This window comes from Bactrocera latifrons, unplaced genomic scaffold, assembly GCF_001853355.1.
Source record: "Bactrocera latifrons isolate USDA-ARS-PBARC rearing strain unplaced genomic scaffold, ASM185335v1 scaffold_154, whole genome shotgun sequence".
Classification (NCBI taxonomy): Eukaryota; Metazoa; Arthropoda; class Insecta; order Diptera; family Tephritidae; genus Bactrocera; species Bactrocera latifrons.
Genome location: NW_017535008.1, coordinates 175,896 through 194,395, shown reverse-complemented (window position 1 = coordinate 194,395; position 18,500 = coordinate 175,896). Strand labels below are relative to the sequence as shown.

At 39.5% G+C, this 18,500-nt stretch overlaps 5 protein-coding genes across 5 annotated transcripts in view; 3 read left to right on the top strand and 2 right to left on the bottom strand.

The window, feature by feature from the left end:
• Positions 1 to 13,342, top strand: part of LOC108966008 — a 108,517-nt gene extending 95,175 nt beyond the window's left edge. Inside the window, exons 4-5 of the mRNA XM_018928706.1 lie at positions 9,358 to 11,482; positions 11,842 to 13,342. Of these exons, the coding sequence (XP_018784251.1) occupies positions 9,358 to 11,482; positions 11,842 to 12,809 (3,093 nt within the window). The 3' untranslated portion in view covers positions 12,810 to 13,342. The remainder of the gene's footprint in view (positions 1 to 9,357; positions 11,483 to 11,841) is intronic.
• Positions 13,343 to 14,322: 980 nt separating this feature from the next.
• On the bottom strand, positions 14,323 to 15,165 carry LOC108966007 (histone-lysine N-methyltransferase setd3). The gene has a single exon (XM_018928704.1). It carries the CDS (start codon positions 15,163 to 15,165, stop codon positions 14,323 to 14,325), a length of 843 nt encoding a protein of 280 aa, XP_018784249.1.
• A 356-nt stretch (positions 15,166 to 15,521) lies between these two features.
• On the top strand, positions 15,522 to 16,950 carry LOC108966011 (beta-1,3-galactosyltransferase 5). The gene is made up of 2 exons (XM_018928709.1): positions 15,522 to 15,872; positions 15,934 to 16,950. The coding sequence occupies exons 1-2, from the start codon at positions 15,599 to 15,601 to the stop codon at positions 16,836 to 16,838; spliced, it is 1,179 nt and encodes a 392-aa protein (XP_018784254.1). The 5' UTR covers positions 15,522 to 15,598; the 3' UTR covers positions 16,839 to 16,950.
• Positions 16,951 to 17,203: 253 nt separating this feature from the next.
• Positions 17,204 to 17,766, top strand: LOC108966013 (cytochrome c oxidase assembly factor 6 homolog). The gene has a single exon (XM_018928711.1). The coding sequence runs from the start codon at positions 17,401 to 17,403 to the stop codon at positions 17,680 to 17,682; it is 282 nt and encodes a 93-aa protein (XP_018784256.1). The 5' UTR covers positions 17,204 to 17,400; the 3' UTR covers positions 17,683 to 17,766.
• On the bottom strand, positions 17,695 to 18,371 carry LOC108966012 (N-alpha-acetyltransferase 38, NatC auxiliary subunit). The gene is made up of 2 exons (XM_018928710.1): positions 18,237 to 18,371; positions 17,695 to 18,175 (listed from the first exon to the last, which is right to left on the bottom strand). Exons 1-2 carry the CDS (start codon positions 18,276 to 18,278, stop codon positions 17,798 to 17,800), a joined length of 420 nt encoding a protein of 139 aa, XP_018784255.1. The 5' UTR covers positions 18,279 to 18,371; the 3' UTR covers positions 17,695 to 17,797.
• Positions 18,372 to 18,500: the final 129 nt, after the last annotated feature.

Below are 18,500 nucleotides of genomic sequence, written 5' to 3'. Positions count from 1 at the left end.
AAAAATTAAAAAAAGTCATAAAAAGCAACATAAAAACTATTTTGTTTTTTTTTTCAACAATAAGTAAGAAAAAAATTAATTGAAAACTGAGCGCAGACTATACTACATTGCATTAAACTCAGCACTTTTTATTGCCTGCCCATTTTTTTACTCCCGCTTTACTACCCCTAGCTGCTCATCGTGCTTGCTATCGACCACAATCAATAACTTTCCAAACCATCAATCAGCAAAATAAATAATCGACGGGCAACAAAAAAAGCATTTTAATAAATGGATAAACATTAAACATGCGGCACTAGTTTTTAATTAAGTGTGGAAATGAAAAGAAATGTGAAAAAAGCATACACTATTGAAAGACAGAAAATAGTAAGCAGAAATAATGAGAAGAACTACATACATGCCAATGAGTGGCTTTTAGAGATATTGTAAATACTATTTGAATTATTTACTTGAACCCGAACACTCTCTTTAGTTAAAGCAATGCCCTCTTGCGACTAACTCAACGCCTCTCTCAAGGCCCTCCAGAGAATTTTTTACACTTTCTCTTGAATTTTGCAAAGAAAACCATTTCCTTTGTGCACGACGCAGTTGAAAGAATGATTTTATTTGGCATAAAATCCCTTTCAACCACCAGAAAAGCAAAAACTCCACTTAAACGCTTGGGCAAACGCTTTGTGAAAAAGTTTGGAGCTGCACGCGCACAAACACACAAATAGTTTTCGGCAATGCCAAATTTCAAAACAACTTTTCCGGCTAAAATCTCATAATCAAATTAACCGCGAAATTTTATATAGAAACTTTTCGGCACAGCCAGCGTAAAGTGCCTGCTGAGCCGCGCTCTCACTGCGAACAACAACAATTTCGCGGAGGGTTGAGCGCAAAAATATGAAGAATACAAATTAGAATAAACATTTTTCGAGCGAAATTTTTCGCATTATTTTATTTGGCATCTCGCTACTTTCGCCGCGTTTTGCACGTTCGAGCCAAATTTGTACTTCGCTAAGTCGGGCGGCGTGAAAAGAAGCTGTTTGTGGCGTGCACCGCTAATTAAAGTGGAACAACGGCGCAAAGGCGGCTGCCACGACGTGGAAAAGCCGAAAACTTTGCGCCTGTAGTTGGACCAAGTACGTGGATGTAGGCGAAAGAAAGGATTAAAAAGTTTTCCATAGTATTGGGTGCGAAATCGAAGGACAGGAGGGGCGTGCAGTGCAAAGCGGCGATAAACGGTGTGTGATACTGACGTGGAGCCAACAGACAGCCAGGCGCACAGGCGCACGGGCAGCCATTGATGCTATGACGCTAGCGTGGGCGAAGTTTAAATAGACAACAAAGCGTAATTGCATTGCGGCGTGTGGCTGTGCGGTGCGGTGTGGAGTGTCTTCACTATAGAATTAGTTCGAGAGGCCGCCTTCAAGTGTAGCGCGGCTTGCAAGTACTTAGGGTATTTGAAACTTGTCTGCTGCACGCCACACTACACGGCTAGGCGGCGCCACTTAGATGAGGAGCGCTGTTTCGCACTTTCAGCACCATTCGAGGAGTTTGCAGCTTTTGTTTTAAGTTACGCCTTTGTTTTGGTTTTTTTTTTATTTTATTTCTTTTACTCTGCCGCTGCATTCGGTGACTGTTTTTTGCTTTGAAAACTTCTCCGCCATTTTCGTTTAAAAGTTTCTATGCAAAGATGCCAAAAGCACAGCCCGGCCACAAGCTTAAGAGACGCCGACAAAAGGCAAGCCGACGAATCGCAGGCGCCTGAAAGTGTAGTAGAAGAAAGCAGTTTGCTGAATCTTGTACGACATGATAAGAAAATAGTAGACAAAAGAAGTGAGAAATAGAAGCAGAAAGGAAGAGTAAAAAGGAGCAGAAGAACGGGAAGAGCTCTGGTATTCACTGGTGCATAGTCAGAGATGTACATTGTCTAAGAACTCTTTGTAAAGCCATAACTTAAATAATGAAATGCTGACCCAAATTAATAGCGCCGTTGAAGCATGCATAAAAAGAGGTTAATGACAGCATGCACGTAGGCAGCAAGGATGGCTCGGTGTAAGCTGTTAGCTGTGGTACGCAGCTGTAATAACAAAGCGCTACGAAAAGTTTTATATGCCACGCCGTCAGAGCAGTTGTCAGGAAGCGCCTAAAGGCAGCTTGAATTGCTGGAAGCATATTTTGGCTTGCGACGATGATAACTTTATTAATTTCTGAATTGTGTTAAATAAAACGACTGCGATCGAGCTTTAAGACGCCTACGCTCTTAAACTCAATGTATGAACCGTTAAAGAGAGTGCGAGAGTTTTCAAGGTGTCATAATGCGTTGAGAGTGACACCAATTTGCCATTAAAAAAATTATTTCGAAAATTATAGACAGAGGGTCGAGAATGACCCCTTGAGTCCGCTTTATTGAAATTTAAGCATATTTCAACAACTTAGTGTTTCTAAATCCGTTATAAGTCCGAATACGCTACTAAAAAACATTATTTTGAAAACCTGAAAGTGAGAGAGTTCTCCAAGTATTATAGACATAGTGTCGAGAGTGATGTCTAGAGTCCGCTTTCTTGAAATTTAATCATATTCTAGCTTTTTAATGTTTCAAACTACGATTGGGGACATTACACTGCCATTAAAAAAAATTATTTCGAAAAGCTCACAGTGAAAGAGTTCTCCAAGTGTTATAGAAAGAGTGCCGGAAGTGACGCCTGAGTCTGATTTCTTGAAATTTGAGTATTTTCCAGCAAATTAATGCAAATAAAAATCTCTCACTAAAAGACTGTATTTCGAAAAGCTCTAGTGAGAGAGTTATCCAGATGTTAAAGATAGAAAGTCGAGAGGGACTTCTGGAGTCCGATATCTTGAAATTTAAGCATATTTCAGCGACTTGATGTTTCTAAATCCGTTATGAGTTCCAATCAAAAACTAAAAAATCCATTTCTTGAAATTTGAGCATATTCCAGCAAATTAATGCTCCACTTTCCGTTATAAGTAACAATCTGCGACTAAAAAAATCCATTCCGAAAAACTCAAAAATTGCAAAATATGTAGCCACACAAATAATAACACGACTGAGACAAAGCTCGCCCAACAACCATTCTAGCGTGCTGTTCACGTAGAGAGAGGCAAAAATATTATAAACATTTGCACTCGAAATGCAAATGCGAAGAATCAAAATGCAAATTGCGAAGCGCCGCGTCACAAACAGTGCAAATAACAATTGCAAAAACAAGTTAAAAAGTCAGCAGCGACAAGATAAAAGCGTCTGCCTGCAAATGCAAAACAATGTAATGGGTACAGGGATGAGAGCACAACAAAAGCAACAATAAGTAAATGCAATCGGTATGCAAAGCGGCGGCGCCAAATAAGTGCAGGTGTCAGCAGCAAAGCAAAAAACCAAAAAACAAATCGCTTGAAAAAATGATGGCAAGGACCTCGCTGTCGTGCAAATTTTGCACACACACTGCGGGCTTAACTAGTTTTTGTTGCACAGCCACAGCTGCTGCTTGCCTAGGCGCCTGAGCCTGCTGCAGCAACAGCTCCTTACAACCTGTATGCGGGTCACAAGTGATTGATTTGATGGCTTTGGGTCGCACATTTTTTGCATTTTATTGTGGTTTTCTTTTTCTATATAAAATTTTTGCAACGCCTCAATGGCGCCAACTGACTGCGCGGCAATAGTTGCTGTGACTTGTGCTGACAACAATTGTTGCAGCGTTGCATTTAAGCGGCTCTCTCTACTCATCTACTCATGTTTGCACTTTGCGCCGCACCTGCATACTTTTTTCGTAAAATTTTATGTAATTTTCTTGCTTTTATTTCATGCGAAAAGTATTCGCTCAACTGCTGCCGCTGCATTGAAGAAAGGCTTATGCCTGCATTATTTTAGTTGAATTCGCAAAAGCAGTGAAATGCAAAATGTCCAAATGCAGAAAATGTGATATGTGCTCGCTGCTATCAGTACGCCGCTACTAAAATACTATGTATGCACTTTGTCAACCGACTGCACAGCACTGGCGGCCGACGGCAGCGGCAGTGCTTAACTCCGCTCAGTGCGGCTAAGCTCCTCTTCAATCTTCCTGCCATAGCAATCAGCTCGGTTTACGCTCACTTACACTGTCACACACTCCACTTACAGCTGGCATTTCGATAAAATCCGGCAGCAGTGTTCCTGTGCTCGCAGCGTAGTGGCATTTTAGGCGCAGCATTTAAAAATTTTAAATCTTTTTTGTGTCATCTCGGGAGTGTGTGCGTTCAATTATATTTATTTTGGCATACTTTCTTATTTTTATAAAATGTAAGAACAAATGGAAGTGTCACTCAACGGATTTCATTTTCAACGTGTTTCCACACGTGCGCATTAAGTGGATTAAGTAAAAAAAAGTATAAAAGTGATTTTTTTTTTTTAATTTACGTTTTTACACACAATTTTCTGTAATTTCGTACTGTTACTGTGTACAATTTATACCCACTTCAGTGTTCTCTTCTGCTCATAATGTTCAGCTAAACAGACATTGTATGCTAATTGAAAATATCAAGACATTCAATTTTGTTAAATTTTCGTTAGTCATACAAAAAGCGAATCAATGTTATTAAATACCAAAAACTTGAATCCGCCTTAGAATGCTACATCAAAGCGCGAGACAAATGTCAAAAACCTGAAGTGCGAGAGAAGCGTCAAAAATTGTTTGATTAAGTCATAGATTTTCACGTTGATTGCCAATGAAATGGTAAAAATCTGAATTCGCCCTAAATTGTGATGTCAAAATGCGGACTAAATGTCAAAAACCTGAATTTTCTTTAAATTGTGAAGTCAAATTGCGGTTGGTATGTTAAGAATCAAAATTCGCCCGAAATTTTCATTTCGTTTTACAGTGAAAAATCTGAATTAGACCTACATTTTCCATTTAAAGAGTGGACGAAAGTTCAAAAATCTGATTTCGTAATAGGTTATCATGTCAAAGTGCAATTGAAATATCTAAAATCTGAATTCGCTCGAGATTTGTAGGACAAAGTGAGTTTCAAATGCTAAAAATCTGAATTCGCCTTATGTAGTCTGGTCAATTAAATTTGAATATATTTGAATTCATACCAGACTGTTATGTCAAAAGTCTGAGTTCGCCCTGAAATTTAATTGTAAAATAAAAATACCGATTTAATATCAAATACCTTAATTCGCTCTAAATTGTGCCGTCAAAATTCCGATGAAATGTTAGAAACCTGAATTCGCTCGGAATTTTGAAGTAAAAAGCGAGTGAAAATTCAAAAATCTGAATTCGCATTAAATTATCAGAGTAATACCTCTAGTTTACTTTCAACAACTATAACGGAACGAAACTGTCGCAATCCTTGTGATTATCGATGTACTGAAACAGCAAAACATTACAAGGTGTTTACAACAGATATGCGCTAATTATTATTACTCGTTCACACGATGGCTAGTTAACATTGGTTTTTGCTATTTTTTATATTTTTTTTTTCTGTTTTTCTGTACAGTTCACTTTTATTGACACTCACTTCATTAATTTTGAGCGCAAAAATTCCAAGCTCTGATTGATGGTTGCTGACGTCAAACCGCACATGCTTGACCACACATGCACGCACACCTGCGTGAGTATAACAGTGCAGTTATGGAGACATAAAATTTGTTTCGTCCAGTAAAAGTCTTATCATAAAAACCGAACGAGTACTTTATACGCTTAAAATGTGACAGAGCAAACGACGCACAAGTGTCAAGAACTGCGCCATCAATCAGGTCATAAATACTCGCTTCAATTTTTACACAAACAAAAAGCGAACAGCAAACACAAAACATTGACTTTTATGTGTGAAATGAAATTGAAATAAAAAGTGTACGATTTTTTAAACACAACACTAAATCACTTGCTTAACGCTCCGCGAAAAAGAAAAATAGCGAAAAAAATTGCAGCATCAACTCTGCGTGTCGTAAATGTCATCGACACTCAAAATGCCAACGATGCGCGAACATACACATACACAAGCAAATAGTAAAGTCAAGAGTCGGCGTAAACAACCAATATTTGATTTGTTGCTGCAACAATATTTGTATGCAATGGCAAGCGAAATTCAATTTTACCGAATGTAAAACCAAACTGCAGGCAGGCAGCACGGCGCGGCGCAAAAAACCGTAAAGTTTGCTTAATACTTTTTTAAATTTTATTTCGCCGCTTTCGCAGGGCTTTCTTTTCGCTTTGTTGTAGTAACCACTTACTGAAAATGCCGTTTCTAGTTTATACATGCGGCGAGCGCGTTAACCCCAGCTATCAACGCAGCGTTGCAATTGCAATGATTGATTGATTGGCGTGATTGAGAGAAAATACGAATTGAGTGCATTTGACAGCGCATAACTTTTTCAACGTTGTATGTGTGAATAAAATCGGATGTAAATATTATAAGGCACAATAAGAAAAATAAAAAATAAAATACTATTGCAATAACAAATTTGACAAGCATTAATATTGCGCAATAACTAATAAATCATTGCATTTTAAAACGGAAGAGCTTAATAGTGTATGTAATTGAGAATCAGAGCTTGAAAATTGGATAGCACACATCGGCAACGTAGCATAGGAGTAAAAAAATTGTATATAAAAAAATAGTAAAAAATTCAAAGAAAAATAAATAAATAAAAAATAAAAATTGGTTGAAATTTGTATAATTTACGTAAAAAAGCAAATAACAAAGCATAGCAGAGAATTAAAAAAAAAATCGAAATTAATCCAAATATTCATAATTAACATCAAAAATAAACACATCTTTGTAAAAAAATAATAATATAAATAAAAACATAACATAGAATTAAAAAAAAAGTATGAAATAAATTTTAAATAACGTAGCATAGGAGTACGTATAACTTAAAAAATATAAAATAGCATACATCTAAAAAAGAACATAGAACTGAGACTATCCCACATAACATAGCATAGCATAACATAAGGAATTACCTTATTATCCTTGATTTTATTGTTATTTTTATAATATATAACACTACTTTCGATAACATAGCATAGCATAACATAGCATTGCGTGGCATAAAAAACTTTTTTTCTTTTATACAATATATTACAAAAAACTACTTATACTATGATGTTTGCATAACATAGCAAAACATAGAATAACATAGTTATTTTTGTTTTCTTTTTCCGAAATTAGCTTTTCTGCATTTTTCCTGGAAAATAATAATAAAACGACGCTCTTGCGAACTCAAAAACACTATTCCGGGAAAAATGAAGGTATTAAAATTCCGTTGATTTACTACAAAGGGTCATTGTGCCATTATTATGTATAAACGACGGAAAACATTATTTATGCTAGCATTTCGATAATGGCTAGTTTAGTAAATCTTCGAAATGAAATAGCGCTACTTCAAGCCAATCTATAACAATTTCCCTGGAGCTCTGAAAGCACACTCATACTTTGCAACATTTACTGCACGATGCTCGCTCTCCTCCGCTCACTACTTAAGGGACTTTTTACATGCAAATCACTTTGTTCCGCGCCAAACAAAAACATATCGAACATTTTGAGTTATGACTTTAGCCGGGCAGACAGCCATTAACAACCCATCATGCACTGAGGCCCCTTACACTTAGCTAGCAGTGGTTACCTCAAGCAGCTTGGAGGCAAAGTAATCATAAGCAAATTCTGCTTAAGTGCACAGGTCAATGGCGCTGCTGTTCCACTTGAATGGCAATGTTTCAAGTGTATGTAAGTTTAGCCCGCTGCAGGGTGGCCTGAGGATTCAGCTATCAATGCCGGAGCGGCACAAAGCAAACAATAATATGATGTAACGATTATCAACTTCTAACAAGATAGCAAAAAACTGCAGCGCCGGAATGGAAAAACAAATGAGCTCAAATGGCACAGGACGCGAGAGGTTATGGGCGCACATAATACCCGCGGGAAATTGCGGAAATGTATTTCCAATATTCTGTGTTAAGTATAAAAGGAATAAGCGTTGAGTTGCTAAAGTATTTGAGCTCACAGTAAAAAGTCTAAGTACCGCCGGAATAAAGAGGAGAGCGTGCAGCTGAGCGCATAGGCGAGCTCTAAGGCTCTTGCGCGCCAGCATTGCTCTTATTTATGTAATTTTCAGTATGTGTGGCAGCAAACGCTTAATTTGTTGTGTTGCCGCACTTCCGCAGTCAATTCTCCAATAGACAAGCACAAACGGTTCGGGGCAGCGGCGAAGGGGTGTGCAGGGATGTCGGGTTTTGACTATGCGTAGCGACTCAATCAATCAACAAGCAGTTAAGTGCATTTCATATTCACACTTCAATACACAATTGTTGGAGGATGTGTGCGGCTGTGCGCGGAAGGGTTGTGAAAGGCAGACGGAAGCTGTAAAGTGTTACCGAAGATGTGTTATAGATATCGAATAATAGAATGGAGGGAGTACAAAAGCCCTTTGAAATGCAGTGAATGGTAAATAGAGCACATACATATGGGGGTGTGGGGAGCGGAAGGGTGGATAGTATTATTTTAATCTAAGCTAAAGCTAAAGTTGTGTATAGACTATTGTGTTGTACATACTTGAATTGAATGCACGTTAATTAAAACGATTTTAATGAGCAAATGCAACCCTGCATTTACAGAATTGACACTTTAAGCTTCTGCATTCCTCGGTTAAATATAAAATTAACTTTATAGACTGACAACCAAAAAAAACCCACAACAGACTTAAGAAGGCTGATGGCCACGCTTCTGAGATGCTTTGAGCTTTCTCTTCAGCTTTTCGAAAAAGCGTCTATCTCTCTTTCATATCAAAATTGCAATACTTTGGATCGACTTTAGTAACCAGAGATGTATCTCAGTCATAGCTGCTGCACTAGTTTGAGCTCTCTCTCTTGGTTTTTGAAAAAAGCATCTCTACCTCTCTCTTACTCTCTCATTTCAACCAAGGAACATGGAACAAACCGTTTTAAAAAATACCAACCGAACAGCTGCTCAACAGTAAACTTGAAGCTAGGGTTAGCAACAGTGGATCATTTGGGTATAATTCCTCAAGAGGGAGAGATGACCACAAATTCTTACCTCTAGGGTTCAGCCAGTCCAGAAAGTGATTTCTTTCGACGGAATCGGATCGTAAAGATGGATAGATAGTTAGTAAGCATAATACAGGGGTTGTCAAAAATAAGTCAGAGTCCACTCTACAGAGATCAAAATGTTGAACTGAGCCATGAGCCCTTTGATTTTTATTCCAGTATCATCTGTATGAGTTAAATAGACATTTAGTATCTATATTCCTTGTATTAGGATCTAGCGCTTTTAAAATTTTTACATACAAAAGTTTTCACGCAAACCAAATGTTTTACAAACGATTTTAACTTCCGTTTCCTCTCTATACACTTGCAGATTGTACGCGCCGGGGCTTCGCTGGTTGTCGGCGACGAAACCCAGTTAAACGAGCCCACAAACTATCCTTACTACGGCGACACCTCTGGCATATTACCCGCAACTCCACGACGTCGACAAACGGCCAGCACAAGTCGCACACGCACGCGGCGCCCCACGAGCGCTAACGATGACGGCACGCAACAGCAATACTGGCGGGGTAGAGTTGACAACGATAGCTCAGCAGACAATGCTGCCACCCAAACACGTGAAGACACGCGCGCCAACAGTCGCAAGCGAAAGCAACCAGCTATACGCGAACCGCATGCCGCGCTGGAGAAGGAACAGCTATTGTACGAAATGCGTGACAAGCGACGGCAGGAGAACGCGCCAAATGCGAACACACGCGATAAATCTTATCGCCGTCCTTATTCACAGGCTAAAAAGGAGGCTGAAGTGTCAACAGGCGACAATGCATCCGCGTCAAATGTCAAAACGACGGTGGATCTAAAGCATATACTCAAAAATGCTGGCGGCTTGAGTTTGAGCGAGATATTGCAGCAAAAGAATTTGTCGCTGGACGATTTACTGAAAGGCAAACAGAACGCGCTCGAAGTGCTACAGAGCACAGCAGCAGCGCCATCACCCTCGCCCACTAAATTGGCGGAGAACAAGCCGGTTAAGCCGATGCGTCGGCAGCCCTATCTCGGTAGCATAAAGGATGGGCCTGTCGTTACAACACAACAAACGCATGCTGCCGATGATTATTTGGGCGCCGACCTGCGTGCAACACCGGATGATTCGGTTGAGAGCGCTGACACGCAACAACGAGGCAGAGTGAAGCTAGGGACAGTACAGCGTCTCAAATATTTCGGTAGCTCGACACGCGCAGCAACGTTGCATTACGGTCACGCTGTCACAGGTAGCACAACAAGACGTGTGAGCCTGCCTGTGAGCTCTACAGCTGTTGCAAACACGACGACAACAACTACCACGCGCCTACCGATTTATAAGAAAAATTTAATGTTGCGCTCAACGCTAAAACCGACCTTTATGCTAAAGAATGTTATGGCTTCTGAGTCTACTAGCGCGGAGTCCACAGCAAATGATAAACCAATTTTTGAAGAAAAGTTGACAACAACTATAATCAACAATAGGTATAGAGAGCCCACAGAGGTGGCCAATGAAGAGGAACAGGAGACGGCACAGGAATTTGTTGCGGACGCCAAATCTGTGGAGAAGGCAGGCGCGGCAGAGGATACGACAGATACCGAGGAACAGCAGGAGGAAGAGTACCTGCGCGATGAGGAAGAGAGCGATGTGCAATCCACCATCAAAGCCGACTACGAAGAACAGTATGCGTCACGCGCCGACACCACAACTACAACGACCACCATCACCACACCCAGCACAACAAACGCCACACGAAGCGCCACAACGAAACTCGTCTCAACTACGGCGAAAAGCCTGTTAAAATCTACAACGCGCGTGAGCACAAGCAACGCGATCTCGAAACCAGCATCACGCGCGCAGCCCAACTTCAAAACGAACTCTATAGAGTCGGAGGAGACCCGTGCGCACTCAACGAACGCAGACGCCCACGGCGACGGTCTCGAGAACTTTATTGGCGCTCAAACCACGGTTAGTAGACAGCGCGAGAAGACAAGCAAAGCAGACGTAGAAAACATAACGCCTCGCATCGATCACGTGAAGCCAGCTATGGCCGGCGAAACGTTTGCTTATCAAGACACCGTGCCCGATTTCGATGGCGTGGACGATCGAACCGATCTGCTAGAATTAATTGAAGATAGGCGATCCGGCAACCGGCTCTTTAAAGTTCTGGAACAGCGCAACATGACGCTCGAGGAGCTTATTGAACACCGCAAACGTGGTTCGAGCCAATTGCACTTGGCGACGGTTGTGCAAAATCGCTCGCGATTTTTTCCCGGACAGAAGGTCGTTCTTCACGACAATATGGATATTGTTACAGCGTTTGAGAATTTTCCACACTTCAACCTGATGGACTTGAAAAGCGTCAAACCAGATGACATAAAGACGGACTCGCAGGGCGCCAGCTACTTTACATCCATTATTGACATCGAGCCGACGGACGAGATCTACAAAGACGAAACCGCTGCTGGCAAAGGTGTGTACGCACGTAATCGCTTAGAACGCGGACGACGACAGTATCGCGGCGCGACGCGCTATCAATACAACGCACGCGATAGGCGGCGCAAATGGCAATAGAACAGCGCGCTGCGCTTATGCCGAACAAGATTTGTGGTGAGCTGCTGAGTTCGTAGTGGAAGCAAGCATAAAGTTTACTTTTATACATTGTCTCGGCACGACAGCATGCACGCTTAGGCGTATACAACTAGCGGCTGCCACAGCCTCAGCAGCTTGCCACAAATCATGTAAGTGCGCGCTTTGTAATTCTGAATTTCTTTAGCGTTTTGACGCCCGAGCGTAAATTTCATTTCCATATATATTTCTTTCATCTCACAGGTTCGGCCAACCATCAACAATCGCAACGCACGGAAAAATCAGTTGGTTTCTTCCCCTCTTGGAAAACCTTGGCGCTAGCCTCACTCGCCAGCAGTGCGCGCAGCGATGCGTCTACCAAGCGCAACCCCTTCTTTTTGTCACCACCACAAATGCTGCTCGAGAACACCTCCGCCGAACTGGATGAGAGCGATTTTTTAATGGACAACGAAACAAATACCAACATAAACGCTGAGCCGCCACAACAGCAGGAGCTTACCGCCACGCAGCTACAGAGTGCCAGCATCATCGACACCGCGGAAGTCATCGAGAATGAAGTAGCGCGTGCGCATGACTTGATCGATCTCGAGCTGTCCGGCCATGGTTTCAAGCGCAGCCCCGCCGCAGCGGCGGTCTCTATAGCGACGAGCCAAAATAGCATCTACAGCAATATGCCGGCGGGCATACGCTCTGCCATTGTAGCCAGCGCGGCGATTGTGCTCACCTCGCTCGCCACCTTCATGGTTATATTTGTGGTGTGTCGCTGGAAGCAGCGGCGTCAACGCAAAACCAGCTACACAAAGACATACAATGCTATGAAGAGTAAATTACCGACCATAACGAACTCGTCGCATCGCTCCTCCTTGCGGAACATGGAAGAGCTGGTCGGCGGCGTGTCCACGGTGTCGGTGTCACCGGTACACCAGCTGCAGCGGCAAACTTCATTACTGTTCCCACAACACTCGGGCAGCGGCAGCATAGATGTGGAAGAGCTAAGCGGCGGCGGCAGACGTAGCAGAGTTATGCGCGGTGCGACGCGTGGTAGTTTAGGCAACAACGGTGGTATGGGCAGCGCTACCGGCTCCACAACATCGCTGGCGCTGTCGTTGCAGAGCGTGCACAACAGTTCTACAAACAAACTCAACACAATGGATCCGAACTCCCCCGAGGTGCAGGAGTATCTGTTCGATGCGTTGCGAAAGTCTTACTAAATCAACGCAAGGTTTTATTTGATTTTTGCGCGAGGGAATTAAAGATTTTGGTAATTTTGAATATTTGTAAACTGCAAATTATTTAAAAAATTTTGAAAATGGAGGGACAAATACGAAACATGTTGCCAAACATAGAAATACAAGAAAATAGGCTTAAAGCGATTATGTAAAAAAAAGTGCAGAGAACGGTGAGAATTTGTAAATTATAACACTTTTATAACAAAGAAAATGAATAACCCTAAGAAGCAACCAACTTTTATGCGTAGTGCGTAGAACATACAAATTTCTTTGGTAGCATATTAAAAGGTTTAAAAATAAGAAAAACATACAATTTTTAAGCAGAACAAGTTGAAGTATAAAAATTTTTGAAACCTTATAATTAAGATTAGCGCAATTTTTACCCCAGTTAGCGCGTAAGAGTTCGAAATTGGTTTAGCATAGTTACACAAGCGGGTTTTAAGACAACATAACGGTAACGTAAATAAACTTAAAAAGGCGTGAAAAAATTGTGAAAAATTTTTAATAAAAAAAAATATTGATAAAAAGTAAAACTTTAATAAAAAATAAAATTTTTTAATAAAAGGAATTTGAATGAAAAACATTAATTAAAAATTATAAATAGTATTATAAAATCGTATTTAGCGAAACCAAACCATAAGTATAAAACAAGTAATGTTTTTAATGACAATAATCTATAAAAGTTTTAGAAAAACCCATTGTCGACAAAAACGCCAAGGAAATATTTGATGCACAACCCAAAATTAGAGTTTACAGACTTGAAATCGTTTTGAAAACTAAAACACGAAAAATAATAACATTTTATACACAAAAGTAAAAATTAAGCAATAGAAACTACTTATATAGTAGTTTCTTTGCTTAAAAAAAGTTAACTTAATTTTTATTTATAAAAACTATGCGATTGTAAACTGCATAATATCTTAAATTTGTAGTTTTAAAAACTAGAGCGACTAGCCACAATATGTTTAGTTGAAAACTTTCAAATCTATACATAAGCGGTTTTACAAAATGTGTATTATATACTTAACTAGATTATACCACTTCCTCTACCCCAATGATATTATACTGATATAAATAATAAATAAAAAGTATACTTTTAATAAAAAAAAATCATAATTAAACGTGTTTTTTGGCAAGCAACGGTAAGGCAAAAGCAATCAACTGAACTGAACTTCAAAATGCAACAACAACAAAAAGGACATAACCTCAACAAATTTATTTTGAATACTTGAATTTTGTAATTCGTTACACTTAATTTTCAAATACATCATTAAATCATTAGTGCTGTTCCTAAATTTAATTGATTTTGTATTCAAATTGTAAAATAACCCTACTTTCTAACAGTTGGCTACTATACTAATCCCTTCATACACTAATGCTAGAGTTAGCTCCTATTTAATACGAAAAACAAGTTCAAACTTAATAAAAAACATATTATGTCTAAAAAAATATTACAATTCGTTTATCTAGACACAGTAAAAAATTAGTTTCGCACTCACCGATACAAATCATAGTTGAACTGTTCCTTAAAAGTCTGTCCCATTGAGTTGAATTTATCTGCACGCGACGCTTTCACGGTGCAGTTGTAGAGGAACGCATATTGACGCGCAATTGCTTTGCACTGACGCAACGCCGCAGTTAAAGCATTTGAGCCACGCAGCATTTCCATTTCTTTGGTTGTAAAATATAGTACAGTATTATATCTCTCCGGCAACAAATCGATGTAGGGTTTCCAAAAGCTATCTGGTTTCAAAGCCTCCAACATTAACACATACGACAATTTTAGATTCGACATCGAGCCGAATTGTGTTGGACTATAATCTAAATCCATATTTTCCTCGGAGAGTATAAGCTTGCGCGGTATACTAAAAAGCACTTCCTCTTCGGCTATATCGCGTGTAGCCTCCAAGCCCAACTCATAGCCTTGAAACTGTGCTATGCGCACGCCATCAAAACGCAAACCATTTTCAGTGGCCCAACGATAGAAATTTTCAATGTTTGCCAAACGCGCTTCTGTAGTTGGATTGGCGCTGGTGCGGCGCAGTGGTGCTTCAAGTATTTGCACACGGTGCAACAGTGTTTGGATTTCTAAATATTGATCCCATTCTTCTTTAGGGTTTGCGGGCTGTTTAAAACCTATTTCGAGCAATGCATTGATGAGTGAACTCAATTCGTTGCGCTTTTGTAGCGTTAGCGTGGGTCGTTTAATTGGCGCCTGTTGTTTTTGCTGTTGTTTTGTAGATGACTGTGCATCGTGTGCGTGGGTGGTGACATTAGCTGCTGACTGATTCTTATTACTGGCCGATTTATTATTTTTATTTTTGCTATTCTTTCCCATTTTCACACTTTATATTTCAGTTCCACTTAAATTTTAAATTCACTATTTTCACTGATTCACAATTTTTTTAGCACGCTTTGTTTGTAATTACACACAATTTATTGATGGAAACAAACAACTGCACCAACAAAATGCAATAAAGCACCCGAAAAGGTAATGCACGTGCCGTCAACTTTTTGCAGAAATCGAGATGACAGAGAGTCAAAAAAGAACAAAAAACCATAAAATTCCAATCAGAAATGCCTCAGCACTCAGATATAATTTGGAAATTCCTCCAATAAGTCTATCATTCACAATTATTTTTACCACTTTGCCCTATCGTGAATGTGAAGTGTTGTTGGTAATTCCGCGGCAGCTGTAATTGTTTACATTGCTGTTGACAGAAAGTTTATTTACATATTTCATTTGAGTTTTTAGAATAAAATGTATTAAAATGCGTTTGCGCGGTCGTATTGCTTATAAATGTTTAACTCTTATCGTAGTTGCAGTGATTATATTGCTAGTTTGCATAGATTACTTTGCTCCTAATGCGAAAAGAGACGAATTCTTGACGCACTTGCCTCCGCTGGAAAAGGACGTGTCACAGGAGCAGGCATCACCGCAAAACATTGAAACTGATTTAAAACTAAATCGATTAGTGAATTTAACGGACTTTAAGTATAAAATATCAAATAATGGCTGTCGCAAGAATGATAAAGGGCTGTTGGGTAAGTAACACTCAACATAATATAACAATAATTCTTTTAATTTGCTAATTATTACTCATAGCCATCATTATTGTGACATCTTATGCTGGTCATGACGAGTTGCGCGCTGCACATCGTTTAGCAGCACCTCAAAGCAAACTAGCAGAAATGGGAATGCAACGCATCTTCCTGCTAGCTGCATTGCCAGCTAAGGAAAAATATATAACACAAAAGCAAGTGCTAGATGAACAACAACGTTTTGGAGACATATTGCAAGGCAACTTTCAGGAAGCCTATCGCAATCTGAGCTATAAACATGTGATGGGCTTGCGATGGGCTGCCACCGATTGTCCCAATGCCAAATTTATCATAAAAATAGATGATGATATTATATACGACGTATTCCACTTTCGTCGCTACTTGGAGTCACTTGAAGTGCAACAACCAACTTTAATTGCTTCACAAGCATATTTGGCCGGTTATGTGCTCAATGCTAGACCACCTGTACGTAATATTGCCAATAAATGGTTCGTTTCCGAACATGAATGGCCTAGAACCACTTATCCCGCCTACCTCTCGGGCTGGCTGTATATTACTAATCCAGCAACAGCTTTGCGATTGGTGAAGCAGGCACAGCAAACACCGTTTTTCTGGATTGATGACACTTGGGTTACGGGTATTTTGCGTGAAAAGTTAAATATATCGATGCAACATTTAAATGCATGGTACTCAGCTAATGCGGAGTTTATGGATTGTTGCGTACGCGATCTGAAGAGCCAGAGCAGCTATGAGTGTGAATACTTTGTTGGACCCAATGGAGGTGATAATAAAATGCTTGTTGAATTTTTACACAACGTTGAAAAGTGCTACTTCGATGAATGTAACAAAAGGCCTCCGGAAAAATCGTTGAAGAAGACTTGTGTCGGCAGTGCAAAACATCTATTACCCGATCATGGCAGCGGACAAGTGAAACAAGTGGCTTTGTGATGATGAAATGGGCTTACTGCTAATGTGATACGAATCTCAAGAGTAACGTCCATATTTTATATATACTCATTAAGATAGACTGTAATGTTTTTATTGCAAATGTATATACATATATATTTAAATCATAAATATATGTATATATATATGTATGTGCAGTATTGTATCCACTTCGCGCGCTGCTTTGTTGCGTGTGGCGGCGTTTGCAGTTGTGCAATTATAACTATATAATAGTGTCCTTTTAAACAAGTTAACATTTCTCATTGATTTTCGGTCATTTAAGACGAAATTTACCATTTTCAAATGCTGTATAATATTTATATTCTTTTAACTGATATTTTTATATTTCTTAAATAAACAATAGTTACCTCAACTTAATAGTACTTTTTTAATTTAAGCCCTCTGTCACCCCAATGTTTACTATTTTGTTTTGTCTCCTTCTCCGTAATCTCCAATCAGCTGATGTACTGACAGTTGCTAGGTTATGTCACTGCCGATTGCGGTTATAGGCGAGCTAAGTTTAATTCATACTATTTTCTAACAAAACTATAAAAATCAAAAAACTATGAGTTTTCCCACCAAAGAGGAACGTACACGTTGTTGGGCTTCACGCGATGAATACTGGGAGTGCTTGAATGAGAACGCTCCAAAACACAGCTCCACAAGTGGTGAAAAGGTGCCAGACGTTTGTCAAAAGTTGCGCAAAGCTTTCGAAGGATCGTGTCCTCGCCAATGGGTGAAACATTTTGATCGCAAACGTACTTACGAACAATTTAAGGAACGCATGGAAAAGGGATATGACCCACTCGAAGAGAAAAACAAAGGAACAGCACAAAAACAGTCATAGTTCTTAGTTAAATTTAATTTACGCTTGCTAATGTTAAAATAAATAAAAGTTCTCACTTAAATTGTGTATATATAAATTACTAAATATTGACTTGTGGATAATTTTTAAGCTAGCTTTAAAGTGCTTCAGGTGCTGACGGTGTATTCGGTTTAAGTGCGAATGCGGTATCTTTGGGCATATCCACGGCAATGGAAACAATATGCTTGCCTGGTATCATAACATTACCAAGTATGCGCGCATCTTTTCCTTCCTCTAGATATTCGGCGCACATTGACAACACAACATTGGCATCCTTATCGGTGCAATTGAAGTAACCAACAAGCACTCGTCCATCAGTTATAACAACACGAAATGGGTGGCCCAGCCAATTTTGTAGATTGCAACGCCCTGGTGTTAGCTCCTTTTCAATTGTTGCCGGAGCATTTGTGGTAACATTATTAAGGGTGTTAGAGCTGTTAATGTTGGATGTATTGAGCTGCGGTGGCGGTGATTGCTACGAAGAGAATATGAATATTATTATAGAATTTATTGGATAACTTATAATTAGCTCTAACCTCAGTTTTTGGCACATTATCGTATGAACTATGATCACTCATTATAAATAAATTTGTGTTTAACTTAAAAATTTATAAATTATTTAAAATTTTCACACTTTAGTGAGGAACAGCTGATCGACAAACAATTCAATGTCAAAATAGAATATGAGAAGGAAGAAATATAGAAGAAGTAAAACTGGGTTGCATGTAAATACTTTTTAAACATTTTATAAATATAAAAAGCAAAAACCAAAGTATTTCAACATCTTTGAATTAAAAGAA

Excerpts from the sequence above, each read along its gene's own strand:
- LOC108966007 (XM_018928704.1), bottom strand. The coding sequence starts at position 15,165 with ATGGGAAAGAATAGCAAAAATAAAAATAATAAATCGGCCAGTAATAAG.
- LOC108966011 (XM_018928709.1), top strand. The coding sequence starts at position 15,599 with ATGCGTTTGCGCGGTCGTATTGCTTATAAATGTTTAACTCTTATCGTA. Across the intron at positions 15,873-15,933 it reads GAATGATAAAGGGCTGTTGG|CCATCATTATTGTGACATCT; the intron begins GTAAGTAACACT and ends TATTACTCATAG.
- LOC108966013 (XM_018928711.1), top strand. The coding sequence starts at position 17,401 with ATGAGTTTTCCCACCAAAGAGGAACGTACACGTTGTTGGGCTTCACGC.
- LOC108966012 (XM_018928710.1), bottom strand. The coding sequence starts at position 18,278 with ATGAGTGATCATAGTTCATACGATAATGTGCCAAAAACTGAG. Across the intron at positions 18,176-18,236 it reads ATAATGTGCCAAAAACTGAG|CAATCACCGCCACCGCAGCT; the intron begins GTTAGAGCTAAT and ends TTCTCTTCGTAG.